The following is a 25655-nucleotide window of genomic DNA, read 5'->3' as shown; positions in this document are numbered from 1 at the left end:
TCTTCCTCCATAAGAGGTTACTATGTAATAATATGTTGTAAATAAGCAAAGCTTACGACCCTTTCATGTATTAGTTTCAAAAGTATACTTCTTTAATATTCATCCTAAGTTAGAAAACAATACAAGGTCGTGCTAAGTACTGTTGAAGGGAACTACATCAAGAATAATATGTTGCGACTACGCGGTCAGGCTATAAAGAGCAGTCTATATAAACTAGTGGATACAACCCGACGACATTTCAGACAAAGAGATAAAAGGTTTAATTTAGTATACGAAAGTATGATGTGCTATTAGAAAAAACATAATTAATGATATATAGGCTGTAAACCTTGAGTAGCCATTATGCTTTTGTGCAGGCTCTATAGACATAATTACATCACATACCGAAAAGGGGTTCAAGGATGATTTCGCAATATCTTAAATATAGTAGGGAGTTTAAACAAACTTTTGATAAACACGAGAGTAAATTATAAATGAAACTAGGAATTGGGGAGTTAATTGAAATTTTCCTATAAATAAAAACGGAATGGAACGTAAGTGAAAGAAGGAAATCATTGTGGGCGGAAATCTACGAACTCTTTTGGAAATAGGGGATAATAAGTCGTAACCTTTATCCTTTCTTTTGCTTGTTACAACATTTGGAGTGGAAAACAAATTCTACTGAAAATATCCGTTACCACGAACATGGGAATATACTATTCATATCATTTTCCTTTCTTTTGCTTGTTAAACCTTTTGGAATGGAAAACTAGTTCTAATGAGAATATGAATATGAGAATATAATTTCCCACAATGTTGGTTGAACACTCATTTACATTCTCACAATTTTCTTATTTATAAATATATTATCTTATTTTATTTTTTAAACATTTTTGTTAATAAATATTTATCATTTACTTATTTTAAATAATAATATAAATAAAAATTTAATAGTTTTAATAAAAGAACAATAATGAAACTAATATTCATAATAATTTTTAATTACCTAAATAGAATGATAAATAATATTATATAATAATTATAAATAAATATTGATACCCGGAAAGTGAGTAGGTCATCATGGACTCGGCGTGGGAAGAAAGACTTGGAACCCAGAGCTGATCTCGGAAAGCCAAGAAGAGACTGGGTGGAAGCTAGCTGGGGTAAAAAAAGCACCTTGTTTAAACCACCCTGGGCACACATCAACCTAGGAAACCTATCAAACCACTACTAAATTGTACAATCTCGGGCCCATGGCCCCAATCGAGTGACACAAGAAGACTAAGTCAATTGATCATGGACCGTGTCTAGTGATAATCATGGGGCATGTTCCCCTTCATGACCTCAGAGCATGCGGAAACCAAGATCTGGGCCACATCCTCACATCATGGCCATTACCCGAGTATCTTGGAGCGGTCAACGAGTATAGTACCCTATAAATACACTCAGTAGTGGTAAAATCATCGAGCTTACTTTTAATTCTCACAAGAACTCACTCTATATTATCAAGCACTTTCTTTCTTCTTCATGGATACGTGGCTGACTTTAATATTAGAGTGACCATGCCAGAAACCATTCTGTCGCCCACTAATGTTTCTTATTTTCAAGTATGCAGACCATCCAACTTGGGTTCATTCTACCCGATCACCAGCACTCACAGGGAAGGAACACATCTCTGCCTGGGCAATTGCCCACCCAGATCACCCAATATTCCCGAGTTGCATCATTGTCATCGTCTGTGGAAAATCATATCTTTAGACATAGATATGATATCTACTCAAAAATTAGCACAGAGGAATATCTCTGGAAAGGAGAGCTCAGACTCAGGGGTCCCTCAGGGCAATCAGCCCAATAACGGCCTTCAATAAACCATCATTATTGCCCCTCAAGATCTAGCCTATTGGATCATGACGGTTGCTCAAGAGGCCATGATAGGGAAATAACCCCCCAAAAAGATCCATTTACACGAGCAGGAAGAATCTAAAGACGAATACCATCCTCTTTACAAGTCTAAAAAGAATAAGAGAGTTCTCAGGTGGGTTGAAACACTCGTACCGTGGCCGAGGAGTTAGAAAAATCAAGAAAGAAGGTGAAGAGGCTAGAAGGAGAGGTTGGGTATTCCCAGACTTTCCAAACCTAGTCGAGAGGATTCCTTTGCTCTGCTTGATAGTGATTGAGCCCTTACCCATTAACTACAATCCAGCCAAGATCAGATATTATAATGGAAATAACGATCCAGAGGAACACTTGACTCGGTTCGAGAACATGACCATGTTGCACTACCATGAAGACATAATCAAGTGCAAAGGTTTTCTTACCACACTAGTGGACTTTTCCTAGCATTCGTTTGAGAATCTCAAACCATCCATTCCTTCGAAGACTTCAACTACATATTCTTGCATCACTTAACCAACAACAAGAAGTATAACAAGATTGTAATAGGAAGTTCGAAGTGAAGTAAAATGAGGAGGAAACATTGGGGGCATACATCCGCCAGTTTAACAAAGAGACCTTGGAGGTACCATCCTGTGACCCTGAGATTAAGGCTACAACTTTCACTCAAGGGCTCCGGGAGAGAGTTTTACCTCGGTCCCTGGTGAAATCGTTGCCTCGGGACTTTGAAGTTATTTTGTCCTGGGTGGAAAACAACATCAATATGAAAGAGGCCCCAAAGATAGAAAAGAGAAAATATAAAAAATAAAGAGAAGACCGGGCATGAAGGGCGAAGGACTGGATACACAGAGGAAATCCTCAGGGGAGTTTCTCCCAATATACACCTTGAAGGATTCGAGAGATTGGGTAGTGCACATGTGCGACGATGACAAGATTTTACCAAAGCCCTCACGACACCCCCCCAATAAAAAAACCAATGGATTATAGTAAAATTCTTCAAATTGCATCAGGAATATGCCCATGATACAAATGTATTCAAGAAATTGAAGAAGGCCCATTCTTGATCGAGCTCAACCGAAGCCGGTCCATCAACGAAAAGAGTCCAGGGACCTCCTCGGGTGCCAAAGTTTAGGTCCCTCATGAGGTGACAGAGGCCGAGAAGAGAAAGATCGGGGATAGTCCTCTACTTTAGGTGTAATTAAGATGGTCCCAAGAGGATCGACAGATGGAGATTCTAATTGAGCTCAAAAGGCTCAGAGTCTAAGGGAAAACTTTGGAGTGGATAATGCTGGTCGGGGGATGGGCCAGTGATAAGCTTTGGACCGTGAGATCATGGGGGTATCGACGTACCTCACAATGATGTACTAGTCATACAAGCCAAGATTGATAACTATGATGTGAAGCTGGTGTTGGTAGACTCAGGGAGCTTGATAAACATCATATTTCACGAGGCTCTTGAACAAATGAACATGAAGGGCTACAAGATGAAACCAATGGAAACATCATATTTTGCTTCGCTGGTCATACCATGTTTGCAAAAGGTGAAATAGTGCTCCCCTTGTTAGTCAGGTCCGAGAACATGAGGAAGACGGTCATGGCAAGATTCACAGTTGCTAGTACTCCTTCCATATAACATTATTCTGGGATGTGCGACCATGAATTCCCTCATGGCCATAGCCTCAGCTTATCATCAGAAAATAAAATTCCCTATGGGAGGCAAAATAGAAGAAGTCCGAGGAGATCAACCTTCCTCTCAGAAGTGTTACGGTGAGACAAAACAGGAGGAAAATAAAAAGGCGAGAAGGAAAGGAGATGATAGAAGGTCAAGAAGAGGAGAAGTGCACTCGGTTAGAGAAGTGTAGGGTCGAGGTAAAAGAGAGAGAGAGATGCTGTCCGGATGGAAGCTTACTGAGGTCTGGTCATGCAGGCTTACAACAAATGAATCCAACCTTGGGATTTCCATGTTGAAGATCTAATCTTAAAGAAAAATAACCGGACATGATAAGTAGGAAAGATACAAGATCATGGTAAGGTCATTACAAAGTGGTCTAGTGTGTCGAATCAGGAAGATTACTAGGATCGATCTCTTAAGTGGTCTATACCGGAATCTAACTTAAGCCCAGGGGCTATGAGGCTCTAGAATTTCATCGAAGTCCGAGAGGCGTGAAGCCCCGAAATTTTTCTTAAGTTTGGGAGGCATGAGGCCCCAAACATCTTATTTAAGCCCGAGATGTATGAGGCCCCGACATCTAATCTAACCCTCTGAAGAATGATGTCCCGATATCTTATTTATGCTTAAGAGGTATGAGCCCATTATATATTATTTAATCTTGGGAATCATGAGACCTTGGTATATTATTCAAACATGGAGCCGCATCCTTGTTATAATTCCGGGTTCCCAAAGATTCCATCTGTCCGAAAAAGATATATTACTTTTATGATAAATTTCCATTAAATGCTCTATGATTTTCAATATTTTGAATACTCAATAACTGATCTAGTGTCCGGGTTATACCAATCTTGATTTTGATATTAACAAAACTTGCTATTTTGTTTCTAATGATTTTACCTAAGTGCGCAGAAACTAAGACTGATCAGGATTTGAACTGATCAGTTATCGAGCCAAAAATGAAGCTATCGAGGCGCAAACCGAAAGCGCCAACTGATTGCCCAAACTGAACCAATTCAACTGATATATCAAAAGACAAGTTCAACTGATTGTCCAGCTGATAATCAGTTCAGTAGAAAACCTTCAGAAGCCCTGCCAGCTGATGAAGAGGTCAACTGATGAAGAGCCAGCTGATCAGTTCAACTGAAGCAGTGATATCAGTTCAGCTAACGAGCCAACCGATTTCACAAAACCAGTTCAATATCAATTCAACTGACCATTCCAGAACATCAGTTAGGAATCAATCAATTTGCAGAACATGACAAGCTTATCAAAGTTGAATCCAGCTGTGCACAACGGTATAAAAGCAATTGTACGATCGAAGTACAATAGTTAACATTGCAGTAGAGCTTAAAGCCAAGAACGAATTCAAACTGCAACAAACATATTTGATGAGTCTTGGTGCACGATAACATTGCCTCTATAAATACAAGATCAAGACCATCAAGAAACAAGTGTGAAAAAAAAAAGAGAAAAGAAAGGGCACGCTTATTGCATATTAGCTTACAAAAAAGCAATCAACTCAGTCGAGGGAACACTTCAAGTTATATCAGCTATGTGTAGAAGCTTATTTCCCTCAGTGTGTGAGAACATCTTTCAGGTTGTTTTCAGAGATCAGTTCTCACACACACACACACTACCACTCAAATACAGTCTTTCACAAAGACATAAAACTTGTGTATGTAGTCTTTAAAACATAAATGTTAGGCTGGAAGGTTTTGCCTTTAATCTAGGATAGGAGTTCAGTTAGGCAGTGGTGTAAGTCCTAAGCTGAGTGGGTTTGTACAAAGCATTGTATAAATCAAAGTCTTCCAGTGGATCCTATCCGAGGTGGTAGAAGTGGTGACGTAGGAGCAGTTGAAGTCTCCGAACATCCATAAACATATATTATGTATTTAACCGTTTAACAATTGTTTTCAAATTGATTTGATCAGTTCGAGCTGTTATCAATTCAGTTCTCACCATAATTGAATTGATATATGCAAGAACTGATCCCCTTTATACCAGTTAATCAGTTTACACAAGTTAAAAGATTTAAACTAACTAGCTTTCTTAACGAAAGATTATTTCAAGTATCTTCCATTTAGTTTAAAACCAAACTCATCTAACTCATCAGTGCTTACATTCTTAGAACACGAGCTATTGCAGCTCATTGAGAATATTGTGTTTGAAGCACCCTTCAAAGGTGCCCTAACCGATCCATCAATTGGTATCAGAGCTAGTTGTTATAGAAAGGACATTTGAAAGCTGATATTTTAAAATATATTTCAAAATGATATTTAAAATGATTTTCAAAACCCTCTTAAAAATTTTATATGAGTTTACCGTTGGAAGAGAGAAGATTGTTGGATCTGCAACTAACATTGTGATAACATCTCTCGACTCCGTAATCTTGTTGTTTTAGCATCTTGCAGGGTTTTGAGTTCAACTAACAGCAGAACAGCTAAACTGATCGGTGGACAAGATTTCAGTTGCCAGCCTACTAGTTCAGGTGATCAACAGACGAAACCCAGCTAAACTGAAATGCTGGATGATTAAAGTGAAGCTTAATCATCAGCAGTATACCGCCTCTTAACTGCCATATCAGATCAGATTAGATGATCAATGCGGTTCAGCATCAGTTGAGTCTAGTTTGAGTCAGCTCTACCAGTTAGCCTGCACAGAGATCAAGTCCAAGGCAAATTAGTTGCTCTTCTAGCAAAAAGAGACTTAAAATCGATGCAGCATTTCAAAGCGTTCAAGGCAACCAGTTATTGGTACATTCAGTTCTATTATGTATAAACCGATTGATATTTGATGTTGTTTAATATTTTCTAGTTTAGTAGCATTTCCTTTACACTTGTTGGTGTGCTTAAATGTATAATAAAAGGGACGCTTATTTGATTAAATAAACATCATATTTATCCAGTTGGTTTGAATGTAACTAAACTGATATTTTCAGTTAATGTGTTGCCTAAACTGCTTGAATGTTGAAAGATGCTAAAACTTCATTAAATCACGTAAATGATTATATTTTTAAAGGAGAGTTTTTAATTCAATTCTTGAGGGAGAGTTTTCTATAAAATTATCTCTCGAAATGAAAAATGTTTTTAACTCGTTTTTAACTTCTTTAAATTATGTTCTTGAGGGGGAGTTTTCTAATCGCTCGAACTGAAAAATTCCTTTTAATCATTCTTAATGTTTTTTATTTTCACAAAGGGGGAGAATCAGTTAAATTTTAAAATTTTAAATCGCTTTAATCGCTCTAGTTTTGTGATCATAAAAAAGGGAGAAAATTATTGGAACATTTTATTCTTCGTAATTTTGATTTTGATGTTAACAAAACTTGCTATTTTGTTTCTAATGATTTTACCTAAGTGCGCATAAATAGAAATTGAGCAGGATTCGAACTGATCAGTTATTGAGCCACACTGAAGCTATCGAGACGCAAACTGAAAGCGCCAACTGATCGTCCAAATTGAACCAGTTCAACTGATATATCAAAAGACCAGTTCAACTGATTTTCCAGGTGATAAGAAATTCATAAGAAGACCTTCAAAAGCCCGGCCAGCTGATGAATAGCTCAACTGATGAAGAGCACAGTTGACCAGTTCAATTGAAGCAGTGAAATCAGTTCAGCTAATGAGTCAACTGATTTCACCAAACCTGTTCAAGATCAGTTCAACTGACCAGTTCAGAACATCAATTAGGAATCAACCAGTTTGCAGAACACGACAAGCTTATCAAAGTGGAATCCAGCTGTGCACAACGGTTTAAGGAAAAAATTATTCCATACTAGGTGTTTTGTAAATAAAAAATTTTGCAATATAATCATAGATGGGGGGAGTTGTATTAATGTGGCTAGTGTTGGGATGGTTGAGAAATTGGGTTTACCTACATTGAAGCATCCTCAACCATATATGCTTCAATGGTTGAATGATTTTGCGGAAGTGAAGGTGAACAAACAAGTGTCGGTGTCTTTTTCTATTTGGAAGTATGTTGATGAGGTGTTGTGTGATGTGGTTCCAATGCATGCTTGTCATATTTTGTTAAGGAGACCATGGTAATATGATAGTCGAGAAACGCATGATGGGTTTAGGAATAGGTATTATTTTGTCCTCGAGAAGGAACATATTGTTTTACTTCCTTTGTCCTCAAAGAAAGTATTGGAGGATCAATTGAAAAAAACAAGAGAGATGAGGCCGAAAAAAAAGAGTGAACAAAAAAATGAGATGTTTTTTGAGAACAAAAATTAGATGGCTAAAAAAAAGAGTGATGGTCGAGCCACACCGAGCCATCTCCTAAAATACTCGAGCCATGGTCGAGCCACCTCGAGCCAAACCCAAGCCAACCCACCTAGGCACCCTCTTTGACAAAGACCAGCCCATTATCCAGCCCTTAGAACCACGTTAGAGCTCCTGCACCCAGGACCCGAGTGCATGCTTGTGTGCGGGTGTTGGTGTCTTAGTTGTATTGGGTTTCCTAGTTCCCTTAAGACTCATAAAGGCATCTACTAACTGACTATCCATGACCCTTACTGACCCTATACCACGCTCAGACCCTAGCCAAGCCCAGCCCAGACCCTGGAACCCATGCACGAACCACCAGAAATGAAGACAAGCAGCCTGTGCAAAAGGTTCCCTTCTAGCCCAAGGACTCCTAATGGCACTAGGACTCTTCCAGCCGAGCCACCACCCAAGCCCACCTGACCCTAACCGACCTTGTTCCACGCCCATACCCAACCAAGCCCAGCCCTGACCCGAACCTTCACACAAGCCACCTGAAGAGATCAGCAGCCTGCGTGTAGCTCCCCATTGTTACCTCATGTTTTCCCACGAGCCAGGTCAAGACACCCTGCACCAACCCATGGCCCAGCCCCTGAAAAACTCTCCTTTACCATTTTGGATCTACCCTGAGCCACCCAGCCCCAACAGCGACCCCCATGGCCGCTGCTGCACATACACGAGCGTGGGGGAGAGTCCCTCTTCACGTGGACTCTTCCCCAGCCCAAAGCTCGAACCCTAGCTGCCCTAGGACCCAACCTAGCCCTAGACCGAGACCACCATTGTTCCTTAACTAGCCCTGGCTGAGCCCAAACTCCAATGCAAACTATCGAGCCACCCCTAAATGCCATGCATGAGAATTGTTCTAGAAAACCCAAAGGACTCTTGACTCATGATATGCGATGGTTCCGGCCCTGTTTTACCTTTAAATTAATCATGTTTTAATCATATTTCATCATATATTGGCAGCGTACTTGTTGGGAATCATAACGTGTTTCATATTTGCGTTAAAAAATCGTATTTTTGAAAATAAACGTTCCACCGTAAAAATAATCAAACAACTATTTTTTTCAAGCATAAACAATTAAATCATGCATAATATGATTTGTATGATGTTTAAAAAGGGTTTAGAAAACATTCCTTTGCGTTTATAACGCTCGAATATACGATCGTTGGCGTGGGTGCGACGTTGGACGACTGGATGACGAAGAACATAAGCCTTTTCCTTCCTCCTTATTTCGAAAATTGTGTGTGTGCTTTGAGGTGAATTTCGGCTTCTAGTAGGGTTAATTGTGGTGTTTTGAAAGCCTAGGTATCTTATTTATAAATAAATTAACATGCTAATGAGCTTTGATTTTGGGTTTGCAAGTTTAAGGGCAATAGGGCTTACTTTAAATAATTAAATTGAGCCCAATAATACTTAATTAATTAAATAGTGCAATTTTATAAAATAATTTTCATAAAATAATATTTTTGATCTTCTAAAACTCTTTGTTTGTCCAAAACCGACTTCCTAGGAAAAATAGAGCTCGACTCGTAATATAATTCGAACTCTAGTATTTTTAGTAAAATTAAATCATTTTCAAATCATATTAGGAAGTCTTTCCACCATTTAATGAAAAATAATTATTCTTGTCTTGGTCGTCATCGGTCTCCTTTTCCCTGCCTATTATCGAATATTCGGGTAAAATCTTTAATTTCAAGTAATCATGTCATATTATCATTTAATCATGCAATCATACATTTAATCATATAATAAATATCATTATAGCATTTAAAATCAATTAAATAAAACATTATGCAATTAAAACAATTTTGCATGCATGCGGTTACGTAGGTTGGTTTTTCGGACGTTATAACATTTTTATTGGCCACACATAAAACGTGATATTGAGCGTGTATGTGAAAAGAGCATAACATGTAGACAAGCTAAGTCTAGAACACAACCACATGGATTATATACACCACTTCATGTCCCTAGTGAACCTTGGATTGACATATATAGGAATTTTGTTTTTGGTTTTTCCCAGGACTAAGAAGGGGAGAGACTCAATATTTATTGTTGTTGATAGATTCTCTAAAATGACACATTTTATTGCTAGGTCATAAAACTGATGATGCATCTAACATCGCGGATTTGTTCTTTAGAGAAGTCGTTAGGTTGCATGACATGCCTAGGACTATTGTTTCTGATCGTGATGTTAAGTTTTTGAGTTATTTCTGGAAAAAGTTATGGGCTAAACTTGGACTAAATTATTGTTTTTTACGACGTTTCATCCTCAAACTGATGGGCAAAATGAGGTTGTTAATAGGACGTTGAAGAACTTTATAACGTGTTATTCTTAAAAATAACTTAAAGAATTGGGAAGAATTTCTACCATTTGTTGAGTTTTCTTATAACCGTAGCATTCATTCTAGTACAAATTATTCGCGATTTGAAATTATGTATGATTTTAATTATTTGACTCCATTGGATTTGATGTCTTTACCTGTGAGTGAAAGGCTAAACATAGATGGCAAAAAGAAGACTGAATTTTTTAGGAGTTTTCAAGAGAAGGTCAAGGCCAATATAGAAAAGGAAAATGAGCAATACGCCAAGTAAGCCAACAAAAGGGAAGAAGAAGGTGGAGTTTGAGAAGGGTGATTGGGTGTGGTTGCACTTGCGAAAGGAAAGGTTTCCCGAGAAAAAACGTTCAAAGATATTTCCTACGGGAGACGGACCATTTCAAGTCCTTGAAAGGATCAATGACAATGCCTACAAGGGATTTAAAGGTGAGTACAACGTCAGTTCAACATTTCATGTAAGTGATCTTTCATTGTTTGTTGTAGGTGATGAAAAAGATTTGAGGACAAATCATTTTCAAGGGGGGAGGATGATGCGATCATGGTAGGCCAAGCTCCAAGTAAGGCGTGAGATCCTTTAGAGTTGCCAAAGGGACCAATCACGAGGGGACGACTTAAGAGATTCAAGGAAGCATTGCATGGGCTTATGAGTGGACTTACAAGTGAGGTGCAGAGTGCCGAAGAGTTCGTGATGCATGGGAGTACGTTTGGAAGTCATAGGAACATTATTCATGTGACAAATGATGAGGAGACCAGAAGCTTTGGCGCTCGAGCGGCCAAATCTTATCGCCCTAGCGCCACACTTACTGTCCAAGGAAGACTTCGAGAATGCCACGCGCTCGAGCAGTAAAATATAACCGCTCAAGTGCCAAAATTCCAAAAGACCCCGTTCTCGAGCGGTCAAATCCGACCGCCCAAGCGCGCCCAAGCTGCAAGAAAATCCTATTTTCCTTGTTAAGAATCCTAATTAGTTTGGTAACAAGATTTGATATATTTTTGAGTGTGTAAACATATTTTGGACGAAATTTTGAACACAATTAAGATTATTCATTGAGTTTATGCAATAGTTTTGAGTTTTCTCTCAACTCTTTCAAGGCTTTTTGCTTTGTTTTCAAAATCAAACTTATCAAAGTTTTATTTCGTGGTGTTTGTCGCTCATGTCTTACTCGGATTGTCAAAGACGAGTTCTTTGAAGGTTCGATTGAGTGTCGGTTATTCTTTGTGATCGTTTATTACTAAACCACGTAGTTTAGGGGTGAAGATCGTGCAATGCTTGATTCAAAAATATCGGGACACACAACAACAATCCTTGTTCTCTATTGAATTGAGGATGCGATTCTAATTTGATCGTGTTTTTTTTTCTTGCGTATGAAGATTCATATCAAAAACTATGCAAAAACGATACCATATAATAGATCAAAAAATTTCTCATACATAAACACACAAACCAGCATATTATGATGTGAATGATGAGAAAAATGAGATTTTGGGTGTGGCTTTGCTTTTATACGCTCTAAAACTCGAAGATATGCGCGTAGGACGTGAATCGGAGAAGCGGAGAAGAAGTTTTTCTTGAAAATCTAAGGGGCCGTGACTTTGCTGCTGAAATAAGTAGAGGAGCTAATGTTTCACGTGAGAATGGCTGATGGGAAATAGAAGTGGGCGGCCAATGATTAAAAATTAAGTTTAGGTTTTAGTTAAGATGGTAATTAAGTTGCTAATGGGCCCTAAACAAAATGGATCAAAAGGGTTTTGAGCCCATTAATCAATAAAATAAACCCATCAAGTCCAAACACATTCTGGAAAAATATTTCGTTTAGGTACGTTTTTGAAAATATTGCCCGAGCCCTCAAAAATTCTCCCAATTAGGTAAATTTTGCGTACCGGTTAAAAATATGACCCGACGAGTAAAAATTACCAAACAAGGCCCATTTTCAAAAAATACACTTAAAAACACCTCATATTAAATAATTAAAAATTAATCATTCAATAAAAAATATTTTTCCTAATTATCCCTTGTCACCGTTCCTCATTCAAGTGCGAAATGTAACTTAAAACCCTAATGCAAGAAACTTTAATAAACCAATAATTTTAAACACTTATTCATGTTAAAATCATACATTTAATGCATTAAAATATTTTAATTAAAATCCATAAGAAATTGATAACTTGCATGCGTGTAGTTTACGTAGACCTTCAAATTTTCGGGACGTTACACATTGTTTCATGATGCTTCTCAAACAATGGTCCTGGCAAGGGCTTTGTAAGTTGATCAGCAACATTATCTGTAGAGGTGGCTCTCTCGAATGAAATATTACTTCTTTCCACAACCTCCTTGATGATGTGGAATTTTCTCATTGTATGTTTGGATCGCTGATGAGACATTGGTTCCTTTGCATGTGCAACGACAAAAGTGTTGTCGCAGTACACCAGAACTGGATAAATTCCATTAGGAATAATTCTCAACTATTTGACAAAATTCCTCATACAAACCGCCTCTTTGGCTGCAACAGCTACAGTAATGTATTCAGCTTCAGTGGTGGAATCCACAATGGTGTCTTGCTTGGAACTCTTACAAGAGACAGCCGCACCATGGAACATGAGTACAAAACCAAAGGTCAATTTTGAATCATCTATGTCACATTGGAAGCTAGGATCAGTGTAGCCTTCCAATAATTCTCCACTCCCATAGACCATGAACAAGTTCTTGGTCCTTCTTAGGTACTTAAGAATATCTTTCACGGCCTTCCAATTCATTGAACTAGGGTTCACTGATATATGCTTGTAACACTCAGAGCATAAGAAACATCATGGCCTGTTGATATCATACCATACATGATACTACCAATGGCTGACGCATATGAAATACGTGTCATCATCTCTATCTCTGCATCAGTTTTGGGGCACATTGCTTTAGATAAAGTAACACTATCACACATTGATAAGTATCATCTCTTGGACTCTTCCATATAGAATATTTTAAAAATGGTATCGGTAAAAGTAATTTTGGTGAGCCCCAACATCCTCTTTGATCTATCTATATAGATTTGTATTCTCAATAAAGAGGTTTATTCACAAATGTCTTTCATGGAGAATTTACTTGCTAACCATACTTTACTTGATTGCAGTAATTCTACATCATTCCCAATGAGTAGGATATCATCAACATAAAAGTACTAAGAATGTCACTGCACTCCCACTAACTTTTTTTACACATATTTTTCCTCAGGATTCCTGGAAAAACCAAATCCATTGACAGTGTTGTCAAATATGAGGTTCCAACTTCATGACGCCTACTTTAGACCATATATTGATCTCTAAAATTTGCATATCTTATGCTCACTTCCTAGTGATGTGTATCCCCATATTGAGACATATAAATATCTTCTTTAATGTCTCCATTGAGGAATGTTGTTTTTACATCAATTAGCCATATTTCATTGTCATACCATGCTGCTGTGTCTAGTAGTATTCTAATGGACTTAAACATTGCAACTGGTGAAAATGTTTCCTCTTAGTTAATTCCTTGTCTTTCAGTATAACCTTTTGCAACCAATTTTGCTTTGAAGGACAATATCTTCCCATGCGCCCCAAGCTTTCTTTTGCGGATCCATTTGCTCCTATTGGAACGATTCCCTCATATGGATCCACTAATGTCCAGACTTGGTTTGAATACATAGAGTCCATTTCAGACTGTGACATGATCAATTTGGGGGTAAATCGTTGAGCTACAATAGACCGGTTCTTGAAATATTGAACACCGGTTAATTAAATCGAGTTTGGTGTTCAAACCAAGTGGAAGATACTCGAAAAAATTCTTCTAGAAACCGAATAAATATTTTGTAAAGCATTGAAAATATACGCAAGTTGAATGAGTAAAAAATATTTTGGTTGAAGCATTTTATCAAATACTTGGTATGCAATATTTTGGTATTTGAAGAACACATTAAATGCTTCCCTAATGCATCTTTAAAAATAATGGAACTGGAAAGTTTCCGTACCGTTTCTGAAATTACAACGGTCAAATTCACCTTGCTGGACATTTTCCCGAGCTTAAATTGGTCAACTCCTTAGCCGATCATCTCGTCAGCTGGTCAACTCTGGTCAATTGGTTCTACTTCAGCTGGTATGGTTCGATTCAGTTCTGGTCTAATTCAGGTCAACTGGTCTGGTTTAGTTCAGCTGGTTCAGTTCAGTTTCAGCTGGTCTGGTTCAGTTTCAACTAGTGTTATGAAATCAGCTAATTTGTGTAGAACCAGTAGTTTCATCGTCATTTATCAATATCTTAAGCTTCGATTCAGACTTTGACTTCTGATTATGATTTGTACATCATTGTCTTATATTTCCAACGCATATTGAATCGCTTAATTTCAATAACTGAGCTGAGAGATATGACCAAACTACCGCAACTGCTCATAAACAATTGATTGTTGTTTTCGTGTAATTCGTCCGGTAATTCAGCGATCCGTTAGACCTTGATAACATCCTAATTTTCTCAACTGGCGTGCAATACGACATGTTCCAAATTGAGTTTCCTAATCAGTCAAGTTGGCATATTGTTATTTGAATTATCCAGTTGAGAGATATCATCTAAAAACCGAAGCTCGCCAGAAACTCAGTTTGGCTAAATTCAGTTTCATTTTGCTTCTTGTGTTTGCAACTTCTAACGTGAATAAATATGTTCACATATAATAACAAGTTTTTGTTAACATCAAAATCAAGATTGTGAACATGAAATTTTCCAAAAATCTCTCCCTTTTTTATGATCACGAAGCTTGGATAAACAATCGATTCAACTAACATATATATATCACTCTTTTTGTGTGAAAAAAAAGTCATATATTCAATACATTTTAAGAACAAAATTTTATCCCCCTCAATATTTAAAAATAATATCTTCATTAAAATTATAATGAGTTCTCCTCCTATATTTTTGAAAGTTTGAAATTTATAAACTAGAGGAGTAACTAACCAATTTTATCCATAGCTCATTTCTGCCGCAGCACATATTCTCTGTCTTTACTGAATAAACTGCTTATTCTATTGCATAAATAGGCTGCAAATTTTGTACTACTATAATCCTTTATGAGTCTAGTTTGCAACGCAAAAAGCGGTTCGTCATTTGTGCACTCGAGCAAGGAGATATGTCATTTTTCCTACGATCGCTGTAAGCTGCACAAAAATTCACTTTTGCATATTTATGTTTAAAAAAATATGAAATTTTCGAATTTTAAACATCAAAATCAGTTTCAATATTCTTTCAAGAACAACCCGCTCTGACACCACTTGACAAGATCGATTAGGGGTAATTTGTTTAGCTACAATAGCTCGGTTCTTGAAATATTGAACAATGATGAAATTTGTAAAGCTTTTAAAATATATGCAAGTTGAATGAGTAAAAATATTTTGGTTGAAGCATTTTATCAAACACTTGGTATGCAATATTTTGGTATTTGAAGAACACATAAAATACTTCAACAATGTATCTTTAAAAACAATGTAAATGATAAGAAATACAATAAATAAGTAGACACGAATTTATTTATGAATGTTCGGAGATTAACAACTCATACGTCACCCCTTCTTCCTGTAACGCCCGAAAAAGCAGTACCCGTAAATCACATGCATGCAAATGATTTAAATAGCATATTTATTTTACTGAATTTATTTTAAATACTTTATTAATATATTTTACATTCTTAAATGTTTAAAGTGCATGATTTAATGAAATTGAAGGATTTTACCCGAATATTTGATAATAGGCCAGGGAAAAGAGATCGGGGACGACCAAGAAAAAATAAATATTTTTCAATAAATATTTTCAAAGCTTATTAATATGATTAAATTTTACTAAAAATGATAGAGTTCAAATTATTTTACGAGACACGCTCGATTTTATCTGGGAAACCAATTTTGGGCAAATGAGGGAATTTTAAAATATCAAATGCATTATTTTTGAAAACTAATTTTTGTAAAATTTATTTTTCATTTAAATATGTGTTATTGGACCTAATTTACCTGGGATGAGTAGGCTCAGTTGCTCCTAAATTTTAAAGCCCAAAACCCAAGCCCATCATCAAACAAATTAAATCCTATAAAATAAAAACCTAGGCTTTGGAGACCACATAGCAGCCGATCCTCACACACTTTACACAGACTAAAATTCGAAATAAGGGAGAGGAAGAAAACTACGAGTCTTCGTCGTCCGTTCGATCTTCTTCGCACCCCACGCCGACGATCGCATATTCGAGCGTTCTAAAACGCAAAAGCAGGTTTCTAAATCCCTTTGACGCATCATTCAAACCATAGTATGCACGATTTTTTTAATGGTAGTACAAATATTTTCAAAGTTTTGATGCTTTTACGCTTGTTTTGAAAACGTTGTGATTTCCAAGGGAATGGCTGCCAACATATGATGAATTATGTATAGAACAAGGACAAGTTATGATGGAAACGAAGGCTAGAATCGAGCTTGGCTAGGAAGAAACGAACCTAGGGTTTCATCATGGGTTTTATGGTGTTTGGGGTCGGCTAGGTATGGAACTCGCGTGCGGCCAGGCCAGGGCTTGGGCAGGGACTGTGCTGAACGTGGCTCAGTATTAGGAGAAACCCTAGCATGGCTAGGACTCACGTACAGTCGGTAGATGGAACGCTATTGTGCCTAGTCAATTATTGATAATTTTTGACTAGATGTTGGGATTGGTCAATTAGATTAGGCAAACACAAGGATTTTAGTGGCTATAACTATAATTATAAGATTAATTACTTGTAACTGCAAGAATAAATAATATGTTAGCCGATGAATAGTGACACAATTGAATAGTAAAAATCCCCTTGAATCAGAGTTTGATAATTTAATTCTCGTTTATATTTATTATTTTTCATTTCTTTCTAATTTTAGTTTAATATTTTATTTTATCTTATCCAACAAAACCTCCCTGTTATTTATTTTTCCTCGAAAGAAATCATCTACTGTTCCTTGTGGATTCGACCCTGCTCACCATTACAATAATTTATTTAGGGAATATGAATTTAAGTTTTGTGACTCAACGACAGCACATCAAATTTTGGCGCCGCTTCCGGGGAATGGTGCAAGGTTAGTTTCTTTCAAGTTTAGTTATTTTATTTTCTTTTATGACTCGCTCTTCTCGTACAGGTGAACTAGAATATATATTCCAGAAATCAAAAAGACGACTAGAAGATTGAGGAAAAAAACAAGGCTACGGGGTAAACAACCATCATCATCATCATCATCACATCCTGGTTTAAACATAGCTTTGGATTCAACTGACACTGAAAGAGAATCCTATCTTGATCTCAACACCGAAAGAAGCGAGAGTGACGAAGAAGTAATGGCAAAACCAATTCAAAGAATCCTCATGGATTTAGCTAATCCTAATGTTATTCAGCAGCCATTATGCATTAAATTCCCTGCTGCTGAAGCTACTTTTGAATTAAAATCAGGTTTGATTCATTTATTGCCTACTTTATGTGGTCTTGTAGGTGAAGATCCTCACAAACATCTGAAAGAGTTACATATTGTGTGAACCACAAGGGATTACTGAGGAGAAAATCTCATTGCGAGCTTTTCCATTCTCTTTAGCCGACAAAGCTAAGGATTGACCCTATTACTTGCCCTCTGGGACAATAACGACTTGGGACAATATGAAACAACAATTTTTGGAGAAGTTCTTCCCAGCTTCGCGAGCAGAAAATATAAGTAAAGACATTTGTGGGATTAGACAGCTGCAAGGGGAGACTTTATATGAATATTGAGAGAGATTTAAGAAATTATGTGCCAATTGTCCTCAACATCAGATTCTAGAACAGCTCCTAGTTTAATATTTCTACGAGGGTCTATCCTTTTTCGATAGTAACATGATTGACGCTGCAAGTGTAAGTGCATTAGTAAACAAAACACCTCAAGAGGCACGAGCCCTAATCTCTAAGATGCCTACCAATGTGGAGCAGTTTGGCACTAGGCAAGATAACAACCCACGACAAGTTAATGAGGTAAGAACTAATCCTATTGATCAAAAGTTAGATTCTTTGACATCTCTTTTGGAAACGTTGGTTGTAGGACATGTACAACATGCTAAAGCTTGTGGTATATGAGCGATTGTTGGAAATTTGACATATATGTGCCCTACATTACAAGAAGATCCCACAGAGCAAGTTAATGCAATCGGTGGTTTTCCTAGAAAGCCTCAGCGCTGACATGATCCGTTTTCTAATAGATACAATCCAGTATGGAATGATCATCCAAATTCAGTTGTAGGAATCAAGGAGGCCAACAAGGATATCCAAAACAAAATTTTAAAAAACAACCACCACCTACGCAAGCCTCTAACTCAGGTATGTCCCTAGATGAAATTGTGAAGGCTTTAACTGAAAACACTCAAAAATTTCAACAGGAAACGAGGATCAGCATTCAGAATCTAGGAAACCAAATCTCTCAAATTGCTACGTCAGTTAGCAAATTGGAGGCAATGAATTCCAGCACACTGGCGTCACAAACGGTAGTTAATCCAAAGGAAAATGCAAGTGCCATAGTATTAAGGAATGTGAAAGAGATTGAGAATAAGTCTACTCCATTTACGAAGGACACTGAAGGAAGAGACACAAATGATGATGTTGAAAGAGAATCTGACAAGCAAACGAAGGTAAATTCTAAATCTCCTTCATTTACTACTTCTATTGTTCCTCCATTCCCTTCTAGATTAGAAAAATCCAAAAACATTGACTATGAGAAAGAGGTGTTGGAAACATTCAGAAAAGTGGAAGTAAATATTCCTATGATATATGCCATCAAACAGATCCCAAGATATGCTAAATTTTTGAAGGAGTTTTCCACTAATAAGAGGAAGTTGAGAGGTGATGAAAAGGTAAGTGTGGGAGAGAACATGTCTGCGGTTATTAAGAAGTCACTACCAAATAAATGCAAGGACCCGGGTATGTTTACGATGCCTTGTGTTATCGGTAATATGAAAACTGAATGTGCCATGCCAGATTTAGTTGCATCCATTAATGTCATGAAATATTCAATTGATTTTGCTTTAAATTTGGGTCCTTCGAAAGATACTAGAGTGGTGATTCAATTATCGTACCGATCCAATGCTTATCCGGAAGGAGTTGTTGAAGATGTCTTGGTGCAAGTTAAAGAATTGATATTCCCTGCAGATTTCTATATATTGCGAATGGAAGAGGACTTCACTGCGATGTCAGCGCCAATTCTATTAGGGAGACCTTTCATGAAAACTGCTAGAACCAAGATTGATGTGGAAGAGGGTATTATTTTCGTTGAATTCGACGGAGAGATTGTGAAATTTAGTATTTTCGATGCTATGAATACCCAAATGAAAATCACTCGACATGTTCTATTGATATTGTTGATTCAGTTGTGCAGGAACACTTTGAGGAGGAATACGAATTTGACATGTTTCATATGCATGAAAAATTGGACGTGGAAGGAGAAGTAGCCGAAACTTGGGAAATTTCAAAAGCTGAAATGGAATAACAAACAGTGGTAACAAATTTAGAATCCAAATTTTCAATCCCTCATAAGAATTTGTTTCCTTCTATGTTACAAGCACCCAAATTGGAGTTAAAAATTTTTCTAGAACACTTGCAGTATATATATTTGGGTGATGATGTTACCTTGCCAGTGATCATTTCGAAGGGATTGACCGCAGAACAAGAAGAGTGGTTAGCCATACTCCTTAAAAAGCACAAAACTGCAATTGGTTGGACTCTCGCAGATATCAAAGGAATAAGCCCTTCTATTTGCATGCATAGAATTCGTTTGGAAAATGATGCCAACCCGATAAGAGAATTCCAAAGAAAACTGAATCCGCTGATGAAGGAAGTGGTAATGAAAGAAATCCTAACACTTTTAGAGGAATGGATAATATATTCTATCTCTGATAGTAAGGGGTGAGTCCTATCCATGTCGTACCAAAGAAAACATGTATCACTGTGGTAAGAAATCAAAATGGTGAGTTGGTCCCAACAAGGGTGCAAAATGGATGGCGTATGGTTATTGACTTTTGAAAGCTTAATTTAGCTACTAGAAAGGATCATTTTCCCTTGCCTTTTATTGATCAGACTTTGGAAAGACTTGCTGGAAAAACTTTTTTTGTTTTCTTGATGGATTTTCAGGTTATTATCAGATAGTCATTTGTTGGAACTTTACAAGTTCGCAATCTTGATTTTGGTGATAACAAAACCTGTAAATTATGTTACTAATGATCTACCTTAGTGTGCAGCATCTAGAATCACTTACGAGAAACCAAAGACCCAACTGATTAGTCAAAATGAATCAGTCTAAATGATTACGTTAATTAAGCAGTCCAGGTGATTGTCCAGTTGATAGGTAATTCAGCAAGAAAACCTCAGAAGACTGGCCAACCGAAGGAGTGTTCAACTGATGAAGAAACCCAACTGATCAGTCAAACTGAACTAGTGTGAAATCAATTCAACTGACGAGTCAACTGATTTCACCAGCCCAACTGAAAGATCAGTTCAACTGACCAGCTCGAAGCATCAGTTAGAATCTTTCAGTTATGGATGAAAACAAACTCTCTCAAGTTAAATCCAGCTGTACGTGAAGGTACAAAGCCATTATCCACTCAAAGGACAATAATGGACGTTGCATCAGTGCATTAAAGAAAAACGTTTCAGAAGGGCGGACACAAAAGTCCAAGAAACAAATTCAAGATGCAACGGATACAACCAATGAGTCTCACTGTACGATCAGTTTTCCCGCCTATTTAAAGAGAAGATCAAGGAAGATTCTATAGATACACAACACAAGAGAGAAAATAAAGAGCACGCTTCAAAGTAATATCGGCATGAAGAGGGAATCATTCAGCCCAGTCGAGGGAACTCTTCACAGATATATCAGCTTAGAGTAGAAGCATATTTCTCTCAGTGTGTGAGAACATCCTCGTTCAGTTCTCACACACACAAACACTCTTTAATCAATCCAAACACAGTCTTGTACAAAGACGTTAAACTTGTGTATGTAATCTTTGACACATAGACGTTAAAGAAGTGTTGGCTGGAAGGTGCTGCCTTCAGTCGTAGCTAGGAGTTCAGTTTAGGCAGTAGTATAAGTCCTAGCTGAGTGGGTTTGTACATGTAGTTGTATAAATCAAAACTCTTCTAGTGAATCCTATCCGTGGAGATGGTAGGGGTGACGTAGGAGCAGTTGAAGTCTCCGAACATCCATAAACATATCTTGTGTAGTTAACTGATTAACTATTGTTTCCCAACTATTTTGATCAGTTTGAGTATTCGTCAGTTCAGTTGTCACCGTAACTGAACTGAAGAATGCAAAAACTAATCTGTCTTATTTCAGTTAGTCAGTTTACATAAGTTAAAATGTTTTCTAAACATATCAGTCCTCTTCACGAAGGATTACTTCGAGTTTCTTCCGCTTAATTTTAAAATCAAACTCGATTTAATTCATCGGTGTTAATATTCTTAGAACACGAGCTATTACAGCTCATTGGAGAATATTTTGTTTGAAGTATCCCAAAGATGCTAAGCGAACGATCTTTCATGTGGTATCAGAGCGGTTGTTCTAAGAAGAACATTTGAAGAAAACTGTGTTTTAAAAATCTCACTTTAAAATAGTGTTAAAAGCTATTTAAAAGTATCTCATATGATTTTCAAAACTATTTGAAAATATTTATTTGTCGCTCTTTGGTAAAGAGTTGAGAGGATTGGCTCTGCGACTAATATTGCAGCCACCTTTTTAGACTCTTTACTAGGGATTTTTAATTAGCCTGCAAGGGACTAAGAATATTCTGCAAAGACGCACAGCTAAATTGCTCCTTGAACAAGCCTTCAGTTGCAAGCCTACCATGTCAGTTGTTCTTCAGATGAAACTCATCTATGCTGGAACGTTGGATGATTAAAATCACCAGCTGCATTCCAGTTGAGCTTAGTCAGAGTCTGCTTGACCGGTTAGTCTGCTAAGAAGTCAAGTTCAAGCAGTTTAACTCGTTTCTCTAGCCAGATAAACTCACAACCGATGCAGCAGTTCAAGCAGTCAAGCAACCAGTTGATGGTATATCCAGTTCTGTCACACAAACCAACTGATATCTGATGTTGTTTAAAATATGCTACCTTTGTAGTAATCTTTCTTGTTCAACTGATATGTGTTCCTAGATGTAAATACAAAGAAATTTCTATAAATAAACATCGTATTTGTTCAGTTGTGCTTTAATGTAACTGAATGGATATTTCCAAATCTCTTGTCTACATGGATTGAATGATTATAATCTCTGAATGAATGACTATATAAATATGTTTCAGATACGGGCTTTTATTCAGTTTCTGAGGAGGAGCTTCATGTTTTTTCTCTCAATCTAAAAATATTATCAATTAGCTTTAAAACTCAGTTATTACGAAAAACTCTTTCCTTTTCATCAATTGAAAAGTAGTTTCTTAATTCTGTCCATCTCTTTTAAAAGGTTTTAACTCAGTTTTGGAAATGGAGTTTTTGTTAATTTTAATTTCATTAAATTCAGTTATAAAGGGGGAGCCTTTAATGATATTTGAACTTGCTAATCCTTGAACTGAATATATTGCGCTTAACTGCTCGGGTTTTGTAATCATCAAAAAGGGGGAGATTGTTGGAACTTTACAAGTTCGCAATCTTTATTTTGGTGATAACAAAACCTGTTAATTATGTTTCTTATTGATCTACCTTAGTGTGCATCATCTAGGATCACTTACGAGATGTTTACATCGCAAAACTAAAGACCCAACTGATCAGTCAAAATGAATCAGTCTAACTGATTACGTCAATTGAGCAGTCCAGCTGATTGTCCAGTTGATAGGTAATTCAGCAGGAAACCTCAGAAGCCTGGCCAGCCAAAGGAGTGTTCAACTGATGAAGAAACCCAACTGATCAGTCCAATTGAACTAGTGTGAAATCAGTTCAACTGACGAGTCAACAGATTTCACCAGCCCAACTGAAAGATCAGTTCAACTGACCAGCTCGAAGCATCAGTTAGAATCTTTCAGTTATGGATGAAAACAAACTCTCTCAAGTTAAATCCAGCTGTACGTGAAGGTACAAAGCCATTATCCACTCAAAGGACAATAATGGACGTTGCATCAGTGCATTAAAGAAAAACGTTTCAGAAGGGCGGACACAAAAGTCCAAGAAACAAATTCAAGATGCAACGGATACAACCAATGAGTCTCACTGTACGATCAGTTTTCCCGCCTATTTAAAGAGAAGATCAAGGAAGATTCTATAGATACACAACACAAGAGAGAAAATAAAGAGCACGCTTCAAAGTAATATCGGCATAAAGAGGGAAGCATTCAGCCCAGTCGAGGGAACTCTTCACAGATATATCAACTTAGAGTAGAAGCATATTACACTCAGTGTGTGAGAACACCGTCGTTCAGTTCTCACACACACAAACACTCTCTAACCAATTCAAAAACAGTCTTGCACAAAGACGTTAAACTTGTGTATGTAGTCTTTGACACATAGACGTTAAAGAAGTGTTGGCTGGAAGGTGTTGCCGTTAGTCGTAGCTAGGAGTTCAGTTTATATAGTAGTATAAGTCCTAGCTGAGTGCGTTTGTACATGTAGTTGTATAAATCAAAATTCTTCTAGTGTATCCTATCCGTGGAGATAAAAAGGGTGACGTAGGAGCAGTTGAAGTCTCCGAACATGCATAAACATATCTTGTGTAGTTAACTGATTAACTATTGTTTTCAAACTATTTTGATTAGTTTGAGTATTCGTCAGTTCAGTTATCACCGTAACTGAACTGAAGAATGCAAAAACTAATCTGTCTTATTTCAGTTAGTCAGTTTACATAAGCCAAAATGTTTTCTAAACATATCAGTACTATTCACGAAGGATTACTTCGAGTTTCTTAAGCTTGATTCTAAAATCAAACTAGATTTAATTCATCGGTGTTAATATTCTTAGAACACGAGCTATTGCAGCTCATTGGAGAATATTTTGTTTGAAGCATCCCAAAGATGCTGAGCAAACGATACTTCATGTGGTATCAGAGTAGGTTATTCTAAGAAGAACATCGGAAAAGAACTGTGTTTTAAAAATCTTACTTTAAATAGTGTTAAAATCTATTTAAAAGTATCTCATATGATTTTCAAAACTATTTGAAAATATTTATTTGTCGCTCTTTGGTAAAGAGTTGAGAGGATTGGCTCTGCAACTAATATTGCAGCCACTTCTTTAGACTCTTTACTAGGGATTTTTAATTAGCATGCAAGAGACTAAGAATCATCTGCAAAGATGCACAGCTAAATTGCTCCTTGAACAAGCCTTCAGTTGTAAGCCTACCAGGTCAGTTTTTCTTCAGACGAAACTCATCCATGCTGGAACGTTGGATGATTAAAATCACTGGCTGCATTCCAGTTGAGCTTAGTCAGAGTCTGCTCGACCAGTTAGTCTGCTAAGAAGTCAAGTTCAAGCAGTTTAACTCGTTTCTCTAGCAAGATAAACTCACAACCGATGCAGCAGTTCAAGCAGTCAAGCAACCAGTTGTTGGTATATCCAGTTCTGTCACACAAACCAACTAATATCTGATGTTATTTAAAATATGCTACCTTTGTAGTAATCTTTCTTGTTCAACTGATATGTGTTCCTAGATGTAAATACAAGGAAATTTCTTTAAATAAACATCGTATTTGTTCAGCTGTGCTTTAATGTAACTGAACGGATATTTCAAAATATCTTGTCTGCCTTGCTTGAATGATTATAATCTCTGAATGAATGACTATATAAATATCTTTCAGATACGGACTTTTATTCAGTTTCTGAGGGGGAGCTTCATGTTTTTTCTCTCAATCTAAAAATATTATCAATTAGCTTTAAAACTCAGTTGTTACGAAAAACTCTTTTCTTTTCATCAACTGAAAAGTAGTTTCTTAATTCTGTCAATCTCTTTTAAAAGTTTTTAACTAGTTTTGGAGATGGAGTTTTTGTTTATTTTAATTTCATTAAATTCAGTTATAAAGGGGGAGCCTTTAATGATATTTGAACTTGCTAATCCTTGAACTGAATATATTCCACTTAACTGCTCAGGTTTTGTAATCATCAAAAAGGGGGAGATTGTTGAAACTTTACAAGTTCGCAATCTTTATTTTGGTGATAACAAAACCTGTTATTTATGTTACTAATGATCTACCTTAGTGTGCAGCATCTAGGATCACTTACGAGATGTTTACATCGCAAAACTAAAGACCCAACTGATCAGTCAAAATGAATCAGTCTAACTGATTACATCAATTGAGCAGTCCAGCTGATTGTCCAGTTGATAGGTAATTCAGCAGGAAACCTCAGAAGCCTGGCCAGCCGAAGGAGTGTTCAACTGATGAAGAAACCCAACTGATCAGTCCAACTGAACTAGTGTGAAATCAGTTCAACTGACGAGTCAAATGATTTCACTAGCCCAACTGAAAGATCAGTTCAACTGACCAGCTCGAAGCATCAGTTAGAATCTTTCAGT

The 25655-nt window shown here is 37.0% G+C and overlaps 1 protein-coding gene and 1 non-coding gene across 2 annotated transcripts; one reads left to right on the top strand and one right to left on the bottom strand.

Moving 5' to 3' along the window:
* Positions 1-17859: 17859 nt before the first annotated feature.
* On the bottom strand, positions 17860-17966 carry LOC142554897 (small nucleolar RNA R71). Its single transcript, XR_012822261.1, has one exon. It is a non-coding gene; the product is annotated as a small nucleolar RNA R71 (small nucleolar RNA).
* A 537-nt stretch (positions 17967-18503) lies between these two features.
* LOC142554605 (uncharacterized) lies at positions 18504-19663 on the top strand. The gene is made up of 2 exons (XM_075665268.1): positions 18504-19434; positions 19545-19663. Exons 1-2 carry the CDS (start codon positions 18504-18506, stop codon positions 19661-19663), a joined length of 1050 nt encoding a protein of 349 aa, XP_075521383.1.
* Positions 19664-25655: the final 5992 nt, after the last annotated feature.

The sequence above is a fragment of the Primulina tabacum genome, chromosome 8 (genome assembly GCF_025594145.1).
Source record: "Primulina tabacum isolate GXHZ01 chromosome 8, ASM2559414v2, whole genome shotgun sequence".
NCBI classification, from domain to species: Eukaryota; Viridiplantae; Streptophyta; class Magnoliopsida; order Lamiales; family Gesneriaceae; genus Primulina; species Primulina tabacum.
Note: the sequence above shows the minus strand (reverse complement) of the source record. Positions and strands in the feature narration are given on the sequence as shown.